Genomic DNA, 10,753 nt, shown 5'->3' with positions numbered 1-10,753 from the left:
AGCTGTAGAGTTAGTGGTAGGTCCTTTAAAAAAGTAAATGGTGGGGTGGGATGAATTGGGAGATTGGGATTGATGTATATACACTAGTGATATTATATATAAAATAAGTAACTAGTGAGAACCTTCTAGAGAACAAAATGGCAACCCACTCCAGTATTCTTGCCTAGGGAAATCCCATGGACAGAGGAGCCTGGTGGGCTATAGTCCATGGGGTCACAAGAGGCAGACACGACCGAGTGACAAAACAGCAACAATGAGAACCTACTGTAGAGCACGGGGAACTCTACTCAGTGCTCTGTGGTCACCTAAATGGGAAGGAAATCCAAAAAAGAGGGGATATATGTATACATATAGCTGACTCACTTTGCTGTACAGCAGAACTAACATAACATTGTAATGTAATTATGCACCAATAAAAATTAATTTACAAAAGTAAAGCAAAGCAATATCTAGGCTGAAAGACATCTACTGCCATATGAAAATGTTTGTTTCTCCCAAAGGTAAGGTCCCTGGCCTGTGTAGTAGATTGAGACCACACTATCGTATGATTTTTGAGAGCGGAAAGAAAGAGCTTGCTACGAGGGCTCTGAATTTACACCAAAGATCTAAGGCTAAAGTAAGGCTTTATTACTGTTTAAGGCAAGTCTTTCTTTGGAAAGAAAAACTCTAAAAAAGTTTGAAAAAGAATGTTCTAAGAAAAAAATCCAACCTGTTCAATAGACTATGAAGAAGGTACAGGAGGGAAGGCAGGCACAAAATGTGCTACGAGACAGCTAATGGACCTTGGAGACTCACCAAGAACTGGCATAGATACTGCCAGTGACAATGCTGTGAATCGCCATGTCACATGACAGTTCCTAATTCCATGGAATGAGGGTATGCTTGTGGTTCCTGAGCTCGATCCCTAAGGGACTGCTCTCATAGGATTCCCTTGGCCTCACCTAGAAAGGGGAGGGTGTCCCTACATCTCATAATCTGATTGGAGCAAACAGCACTAATTTAGAAGGTACCTGCTGGACCACCCATCTTGACAGATCCCAGCAATCATGCTAAATAAATCTTGTGCTAAAAGAAACATGTGTAATACTTTCCTTGGGGGAAACCCTGCCTAGGTCACTCCTTCGCCAACTCACCATGCTCTTGCTGGGGGTCCTTGGCTGGCACCTTCTGTAGGAGCTTGAGAACATCTTCCTCCCTGAGGGCTGGAAGGTTTGTAAGGTGATGGAGAGAGTAGAGCACTGAGTGGCTGTCTCCACCATGTAAATGACACAAGAGATCTCTCTTTGGTATGGGGTTGCTGAAAGCAAAAGTTGGGAGGATGGAAGGGGAGACAGTTTAAATAATTGCTTGGGAAAAGACCAGTCTCCGTTTCCTCTTATTCTTTCTCTCTGGCTTGTAACACCACAGGTTTCACTTCCCCAAACACTAAATTTCAGATGGACAATGACAGAGGATAGCATTTGTTTTACCCTCAGGGAAGGACATCTATCAAACAAGCTTTTTACTTGTCTAGAAAAGATCTAGGAAGGGCCTTTGTGCTCAGCAGACTCTAAAAAGGCCCCACAGATTAAGCTTCCTAATTTCTGTAACCTTCCTAGCTGAGATCCAACAGGGGCTTCTCTGCTTTTCTTTGAGTCAGGGCCCCTCGCTACTTCCACCCCTGCTGGTAATGTGGGTGAAGAACAAAACAGGAACCCAGATTTAGGGAGGACTAAGGCTAAGTTATCAGGAAAACACAGGACCTCACACACATTTCCAAAGGCAGTTGTTGAATAAAAATGTGACTTAAGATAACATGCAGCTAAGGATGTAGACTACGCCCAAAAGCTGTGTGACTCTAGGCATGTTACTTAACACTTCTGGGCTTCAGGGGCCCCATCTTTAAAATGAGGATAACTTTGGTGTCTATCTCACAGGATTAGGGTCAAGCTCATTACGTAAATGACTTAAAGCAATCCCTGGTATACAGTAAGTGCTCAGGAAACACAAGCTTTTGTTTTTGTTATCATTGTCATCCTTAAATTATCCTCTAGTTATGACCTTGTGGCTGTAGTGAAGATCATCACTACTTGTATTTCTTTCCTGGTTTAATAGTTGGAAAAACTACTTGTTGTGGGTCAATACTGTCAACTCAAGACACTTATGGGGAAGATGTGTTGAAAAGGCCACATGCGTAGATTGTGGGGTCAAGTGTGCCCAGTGGTGGGAAGGGGGCTGGCGGTACAGAACCGTACCTGCTGTGCTGCACACACCACTCCAGGACCTCCAGGTGAGCCCACAGCCCATCGCAGGCATCCCTCAGGAGCTTATCACAGCCTTGGTCCTGCATTGATACAGGAGAAGAAAGAGATGCTGACTCGGGCCCCTGGGGTCAGAGGCTGTGACCTACTTCAGGATCCTGCCCCAGCCCAAAGCCTCATCACACACATTTCTGGAGGAGCTTGGGCTGCAGCGTGAGTTACCTGGGTCCTGTGGAGTGTCTGGAGCAGGCTCTTGGCTGACGCTAGGCTCTGGCAGTGTGTCCAGCCCAGGAGCACGAGCAGTCTGCTGAGAGGCCTGAATTCTCTACTGAGCAGGCAGCCAAGACTTGGGAAGTCTTCCTCCTTCAGTAGGGTGAGTGCTGTCACCTGGAAGCCAAAGGAGACGGCTAGAGGACTTGCTGCGCATCAGGGTGAGAAGATTTTCGGTTTAGAAGGGAGGTTTCCAACAATGCCAGAAGTGGCCAGTTGTTTATAAAATGTTTACAAAAATACTAGATGGTAAGCTTCTTGAAGGCAGGGACTGACTTCTATTGTATCTCCAGATCCTAGCATAGGATGTAGCACATAGACTAAGTTAATAAACAGTTGTTGAATTAAACTGGAGCTCAGCTGCAAATGGAAGAAGGGTAGAGTAATTAGATTCCCCTGTTAATTAGGTGACATGTTGCTGCCACTGTCTCTTCTTCCTCACACTTTCCAGAAAGCTTACACATACCTGCCCAAGGACAGATATGAAATGAAATGCTGGTAGTTCTAAATATGAATGATACTGGTTCTCAGAGCCTTCTGGAATTGTGAGAGGGACGCAAACTAGATGACTTACCACTAAACTGCTCTGCATTGGACAGATGAATGGGCAAGAAAGGAAGAATGAAAAAAAACCTGGAAAGGATCCCTGGGAACTTGTGTGATGGAGAATCACTGAGTTTGACTTACCAGGATCTGCTCGAGGAAGTGCTTGCTGTTGCTCAGGCAATAGAAATAGGCCACTTTCCAGGCGTGGGCTGCGTCAGGATTGGAGAACAAGGCTAGCATTGCCCGCTCAGGATCAAGAGGATCTGGTGGGAGTGAAAATTAAAACAGACAGCCCAACTGATGTGAGAGTTCATTCTTTCAGAAAGTTACACCAGATTTTCTACACTTCTATCTTAAAGACTCTTTCTTCTCTCGGTGTGTGTGCTCAATTCATCAGTTGTGTCTAACTCTTTGCAACCCCATGGCTCCCCTGACCAGGCTCCTCTGTCCATGGGATTTCCCAGGCAAGAATACTGGAATGGGTTGTCATTTCCTTCTCCAGGGGATCTTCCTGACGCAGGGATTGAACCTGCAACTTTTGTGGCTCCTGAATTGGCAGGTGGATTTTTTCCCATTAGCGCCACCTCTTTCCTGCTAGTGTATCATTTTTCCCCCATCACTCCATCTTGGACTACAAAATCCGTGCTTTCATAAAGCACAGATGCCCATTTTTACAGAACCCTTGCCCATTTTTCCTTAGCTTTTCCCATTAGATTTCCAGAGCAACATAGAAGACAGGGATTCAGAGGGGTTGGACAGGGTGGAATTGGCAACACAGGAGAAGCTGTGCAGGGACACACCTTTTCCTGAGGGCGTGGCCTTCTCTGCATAGGTGTGGCTGTACAGGGACACCAGGTCCCGCCCGGCCTTGTGCAGCAGGCAGCCCAGCAGCCGCTCCTCCCTCAGGGGACTCCCCTCGGACCTGCAGGCCTCCAGCAGCTCCTCACACAAGAGACGCAGCTCAGCCCCGAGCGGCTCTGCAGGGCAGCGCAGCATCCGCAGAGCCCCGTAGATGGCATCGACTGTCCCTGGGGGAGCGGCGGTAGGGCCCTGCAAAGTTCGCAGTGCCTTCCGAATGAGGTCCACCAGTGCTTTCTGCAGAGGCCAGCCTCGGAGGCCCGCACCATCAACCTCCCCAAGCAGGAGCTCCAGCAGGGCCTGTGCGACCTGGGGGGCCTCCCTCAAGAGATCCCAGAGCATAGACACAGCTTCTGAGCTAAGTCGAGGTGGCCAGCTCTCCTGCCTCAGGTTTCCATCAAGCACAGGGTCCACTCTGTCTTGTGCTAAGACCGCATACAGCTCCTAAATAGAGGATGAAGAGAGAGATGGGTGGTATGCCCAGAATGTCATCATTTACAAGCCTCGATGTTTCCCTTTCAGTGTACACACGCATGGATATATACAATAGTAGCAGTAGCAAAGGTTTCTGTAGTCGCTACTATGTGCCAGGTTCTTTAGACAGAAAAATTAATACTTAAAACCACCTTAGGAAGAAGACACTACTATTATCCTCATTTTGAAGGTGTCCTCTAACTAGGGGGTTGAGGCAAAGAGAGATTTGTCCAAGGCCTCCATCCTCAAGCTAGTCTATCCACACCCCTACCCCCATTGCCCCTGAAACGTACACTGTCACACTAAATCAGGGACTGCAAGCTCACAGACCAGGTAACAAGTTTTTATAAGCACTTAAATTCAATTTTTAAAAGAACACTACAGACTAGTTTTTAACCCTGGATCTAAATCCCAAGCAAGATTTCAGATACAGCCTGTTCTTTTCTTTTTGATTGTTTATTTTTTCTCAACTTTTAATTTTATATTGGAGTATAGCAGATTAACAATTTGGGGATAGTTTCAGGTGGACAGCAAAGGGACTCAGCCATACATATACATGTATCCAATCTTCCCCAAACTCCCCTCCTATCCAGGCTGCCACATAACATTGCAGATACAACCCATTTTTTTATCTTTCCATAAAACCTTCCCCAGTACCTCCAACCCACACAAGTCTCCCTCCTTATGGGGCTCAGTACCATATGGTTTAGTACATAATTGTGCTATGCACGTATTTCCTTCTTCCCCCACTAGACTGTATGTAGTCTTTAAAAGGCAAGATCTCGGGAGCCTATAATTTGTTTGGTAGGTTATTTCCCACTCTTCATTCCTGTGGGTGGTGCTCAGGGATACTTCTTCATTACCTGCCTCCGAGACAGTCAAAGGACCTTGAGTCCTAGTGAAAGTCCCTACCTTAAATCCTACTGTAAATATGTCTTTCATTAGCTGGTGGCCAGGTCATGAAGAAAATAAGCATTAAGCCTCAGAGCATCCCTCATGCACTAAAGGACAGATCTAGTTAAGATTCTGAATCTCTTCCCAGAAGGTGGTTGTGAGGATTAACTATAACATATTCAGTGCACCTGTTACAGAAAAAAGATTTTTTTTTTCCTTGTCTAAGGGATTTTTCCAGGCAAGACTACTGGAGTGGGTTGCCATTTCCTTCTCCAGAGCTATACTTAGTACTTCTGGCCAAAACACTTCTAGGAAGTCTACAATTAGATAAGATTTCCCTATCTGTAAATTTCCTTCAAGGGGCCTCCCCCTGGTCTGGCCTGAGAAAAGTGAACAGCCAGCATCCTGAGGGCTTGTTTCTGCTAGATCCCTGAAAGCTGGGCTTCTTGAGTGACTGCACACCTGGGAAGACAGAGCTGGGGCTCTTTCTCACCTTGAGGATGTCCTCTGAGATGTCACTTGGGAGGTCTTCTGACAATAAAAGAAACTCAAGTTTTCTCCGGAAGCCAGTTGGGAGTAACTTCTAGAAGAATCATACGAAGGAGCATAGAGATTAAGAATATGATTTAAGGGAATTCCCTGACTATCCAGCGCTTTCACTGCAGTGGGCCTCGGTCCAATTCCTGGCCAGGGAACTAAGATCCCACACACCACATGGAGCAGCCAAAAAAAAAAAAAGACTATATTTTAGCTGAAAATTATAAGTAAGTACTTACTTTTCTCCCGTTCAGCTTATTTCTGCTGTTTTCTCTAAGATAAACTACTTTCTTTCTTGATAAAATACTTTTGACCATTATGACCATTACATTTCTAGGTATGTTTTCATTCAGACACTTTTCTTTATAAACAAAAACAGCTAAACTGAACATATACTCCCCTTAAATACTAACACTGAGATCCCACACCGATCAGCCTCAAATGCCAAGGCTTGCTCATTTCATGTGATTTTTTCCCTCCCTAACTTGAGGACCTTCTCCAAGAATCTTCCTTGTGGTGTCCCAAATACCCAGTTATGAGTAAGTTGGGATGGAATGGCCCACATGATCCTTTTTTGGACCAACCCCCTATTTTTAATTTCCATTTTTAGTTAGAAAATTAAAGGGGGAGAGATCTAATGTTCATGAAACACTTATTCTGTGCCAGTTACTACATGCCAAGTTTTCATATGCTTTTAAAAATCTCATTTAATTGCTAAATCAACAAACCTATGGCCTTGGGATGTTTTAAGACACAATCTTCAGTAAAGATGAAATGATTAGGAAGTATTTTCCAGTCATTTCAAGCATGAAAAGGAAGATGTTTGTTAAGGAGACATGTCATCAGAGATTAATGCATAAGGGAAGAGAAAGCTTCTGATTTATTCTGTACCTACTTATTTCACAGTAACTTCCCTTCAGCTGGTCCTTAAAACTAAAATGATAGTTCCCCTTTCTCTAGGCACAAATTCAAATAAGATGAAAGTCTGGGACTAATCCTGACAAGCACTCTTTAAAACTAGAGACACCTGTAAATCTTGCAGCTGGTTAAATCTTCCAGAAGATGGGTTTTATTGAAAAGTCTCCTAAGTCAAGGCAAGAAGCACCTGCAGGATTGTGTGTCTATTAAGCGAAGTTTAGAACATAAGAGCATGCTTACTTTATTCGTGTGTCATTCATTACATCAGAGGCTAATAAGATCTAGTATGTTCTTGGTCCAAAATCCTTCTTACCATGCCCTCCCCTAATGCTCTATGCCACCTGAATGCATGCATAATGCTAGTGATTGGAAGGTGATAAAGAAAATTCATCTGGCAAGCTGAAAGTTAGTGATTCCATTGAGGACTAGGAGGAAGGAATAGATAATGCCAGAGAGCAGGCTCTTAATAAAAGAACTGGTTAAGATTTTAGGACTTTCATTTAAAGTCCTAAAGACTGACTAGCTTGTATTTTTCTACTGGTGAGGTTACTTTATGTCTCTGCAGGGTCATAAACATTTAACATTTGTAAAACAGGCAAGAATTTGCCCAATGTTTCTAGGCACAGATTTTCTTATTAGAAAATCAAGGCCACATTCAATGTAGAGAAATCAGAGAATACAAACAGGCAAATGAAAACACACATTCACAACACACACATACCCCAACTCTTTCAACTGAAGGAGAACTATAATGACAACTGTATTCTAAGAGTATTCAGACCATTTTCTATATATGCATATAGGCATGCACAACAAACACTGTTTTCTAAACAGCTTTTTCTTTTTCTTCACATAGCAGAATACAAATATCCTTCCACAAGACTGAAAATTCATTCACCATGTAATTTTAATAGTGCCATGGTATGTTACAAATAGATTAATCAGTTCTGGACTGTGGACATGGGAGCTGTTTCCATTTTTCCTCTTTTAGAAGCAGCAGGCTGTGAACATTATGCTGTTCACTTGATAAAACATAAAAAGGCAGAAGGCAAAAATGGATGAAGGAAAGGGAAAATGGAATCACTGTTTCAACAAATAATTAAAAAGGAGCTTTCAGTAGCAGGTGGTAGACAGGAGAAGGAGCTGCCAGCAAGTCCCTAGAAGATGAAGGCTGGTCTAGGATAAAGACTGGCTTTGTAGAACTACTCCAGAAATGCATTTCAAGTCTTGGTCCTTGTATAAAGTTTTAAAATTCTCTGAGGTCCTTGTATAAAGTTTAAAACATCCCCTAAACTGCTTAAATAACTGAGGCACTGGGGCTTTAAGGACCAGATGATCTTCAATGCTGGGTAAAACAACTCTTAAGTCTGTGAAAAGGAGCCAGGGAAGTGAAATTCACCTTCAGATCTGGTTGAGTAACTGTACAGAAATTTAACCACCACCAGTTAGCATAGAGTAAGCAAATATGCTCTGTGAGGCGAAAGTTCATCTGGTTTGACAAATTCCATGTGTGTACTGAAAAGGTCCTTGGTAACAGTAAGACATTTTTTTCCCCTTTTCTCTTTGAAGATACTTTTGGATATTTTAGTTGATGATGTCTCTTTTAGATATGAAACTATAGCCAACTCTGAATCACCCTGGGGTTGATTATTTCTCAGTTTTGCTTCTCTTTCTTCCCTCTCCTGCTGACCTTTTTTGTCATTTCTCTTTGCTAGTCCATTATCAAAAATCTTGATGATGAATGCATTTAGATTAGTAACTTCTGGTACTTTTTGAAATCTATGTGAAGAAAGGTAAGTGTCAGGCAAATTTGGAACTAAAGACAAAATTCATTTTGATGACCAAGAGAAGGGAAGAAGAAAATCAGGCTGAATTATAGACATTTAGAAAACAGAATTTACAGTTTCTTACTTTCCAGTCCATGTAGGCTAAAGATAACACTGAGGTGGGAAAAGGAGAGGACCGAGGAGTTGGAGGCAGAAGACCCTGGTTCCGGCTCCAGTTCTGCCAACTAACTTTATGGTGTGACCTTGAGCCAGTCATCTCTTTTTTGAGTCAGAGGTTCCTCACTTAAATCTTAAAGTGTCAACTTTAATACAAAATTGCCTCAGAGTTTCTTTAATGGATATTTATTTCTGATAATTAACACATATTTCTAAAAGAGCTAAGAACGGTAATTTTTCTTTTTTTTTTTTAAGAACGGTAATTTTTCTTAAAAACAAACCCTAAACCCTTCCTTATGTTTTCTTTCACTATTAATTTATTCAGTTTTTTATTTGGTAACTTTTAGTTCCAGTCACGTGAGTTATTAACTTATTAATGAATGATGTTTAATCAAAAGATTTCACTGTACTGGACTAGTTAAAATACAATTTTTGTATCAACAACCAAGTTTTGATTCAGCCATTCTCCATTATTTGAGTATTACGAGGATTAGACTTTATTCACAGTCTTGTCACTTTCACCGAGTTCTCCAAAGTTCTCTTCCAGCACAAGAGTCACAGTGGTTTTTAACACAATGGTACCACCTCAAATGGTAGGTTGGTGACTCAATGCCAATGCAGGTTAGTAAATTAATAAATGAATTTAGGTAAGGAGACATCAATAAATATTCAAGCCAACCTCACTGCCAATACTGAAAAAGGAATACAACAAACCTCAAAATAAAGGAAGCAGCAGACAGAAGGGAAATTTCACAACTCCTTCCAAGTTCTTTTCAATCCTGGCCTCAGGAGAAAATTTGAAATGTAAACCTATTTACCTTTTCCAGGGCCAACCATTTTTCCAGTACAAGAAGCCAGACCCAGGCTAATCTTTGAGGACTGATATCCTGTCCACATCTGAAAAATGTAAAAAGAAAAAAAAAATCTAAACAAAGAGTTTCTACTTATTTTTTCTTCTTTGTGATCCAAAATTTAGATTTCACTGCTCAGTCTGTTTTACACCTGAACAGATAAGACATCGCCCTAATGAGAAATTTTTGAATGTATGTGACAGATCAGTAAAGGGAGAATCAGAACAGAACTAGCAGCATTCACTTAAAAAAAAAAAGGGAAAAGGTCTCAATTCTATCTCTATCTCCTTATCTAGTCTTTCTTATTTTTAACAAAATAATATTCCATCAAAAGCCATAAAAGCAAAGCTATCTGAAACAGAAAACTTGAAATCTTGAAATAGAAACTGATATCAAGTAATCAAAGAAACCAGAAAGTTCATAAAAATTTAACTCTATGCTAAAAATAGGATTGGGGCTTCCCAGGTGGCCCTAGTGGTAAAGAACCTGTCTGCTAATGCAGGATATATTAGAGAGGTGGGTTCAGTCCCTGCATTGGAAGATTCCCTGGAGTAGGAAATGGCAACCCATTCCAGTATTCTTGCCTGGAGAATTCCATGGACAGAGGAACCTGGCAGGCTACAGTCCATAGGGTCGCAAAGAGTTGGACGTGACTGAAGCAACTTAGCTTAAAAAACAGAATTACAGGAATTCATAAGCCTTTCTTTGAAGTTAGTAGTTTAGACAGTAATTGACTAGAATCCAAATTTAAAGGAAAAAAAAAGGAAGAAAAGAATCATGTAAATCTCCATTCTATATGTGTTAATACAATACTTTCTTATAAATAATTGCCAGAGTAAGGAAAAATGAGGGAAAAGACTGAAGTTTAACTCCTCTACCACTAACTGTTAATAGCACTGCTAAGAAGGACTTCAAAATTCACACAGAGAACATTGGTTGCCAGGGGACAAGGAAGGAATCAATGCACAAACAGGTAGTCCCAGGGACGGGGGGGAATTCTTTTGCGGTGATGCCTGATTATAGTGGTAGTTACATGAATCTAAGAATGGATAAAGATGCACAGAACTACACACATAAAAATGAATACATATTGGGACTACCCTGGTGGTCCAGTGGTCGGGACTCGCACTTCTAATGCATGGGGTGTGGGTTCCATCTTTGGTTGGGGCACTAGGACCCTGCATGCAGTGCAGCACGGCCAAAAAAAAAAAAAAGAAATAAA

The 10,753-nt window shown here is 41.9% G+C and overlaps 1 protein-coding gene across 2 annotated transcripts in view; it reads right to left on the bottom strand.

Moving 5' to 3' along the window:
• The window catches only part of ZFYVE26 (zinc finger, FYVE domain containing 26), a 68,787-nt gene that overhangs the window by 56,306 nt on the left and 1,728 nt on the right, over nt 1-10,753 (bottom strand). For both annotated transcript variants that reach the window (XM_010846707.1, XM_010846708.1), the window contains exons 3-9: nt 9,499-9,577; nt 5,776-5,865; nt 3,857-4,358; nt 3,198-3,319; nt 2,463-2,627; nt 2,235-2,323; nt 1,134-1,297 (exon numbers count right to left, since the gene is read on the bottom strand). In XM_010846707.1, coding sequence (XP_010845009.1) covers nt 1,134-1,297; nt 2,235-2,323; nt 2,463-2,627; nt 3,198-3,319; nt 3,857-4,358; nt 5,776-5,865; nt 9,499-9,577 — 1,211 coding nt within the window. The remainder of the gene's footprint in view (nt 1-1,133; nt 1,298-2,234; nt 2,324-2,462; nt 2,628-3,197; nt 3,320-3,856; nt 4,359-5,775; nt 5,866-9,498; nt 9,578-10,753) is intronic.

The sequence above is a fragment of the Bison bison genome, unplaced genomic scaffold, assembly GCF_000754665.1.
Source record: "Bison bison bison isolate TAMUID 2011002044 unplaced genomic scaffold, Bison_UMD1.0 scf7180017864239, whole genome shotgun sequence".
In the NCBI taxonomy this organism is placed as follows: Eukaryota; Metazoa; Chordata; class Mammalia; order Artiodactyla; family Bovidae; genus Bison; species Bison bison.
Note: the sequence above shows the minus strand (reverse complement) of the source record. Positions and strands in the feature narration are given on the sequence as shown.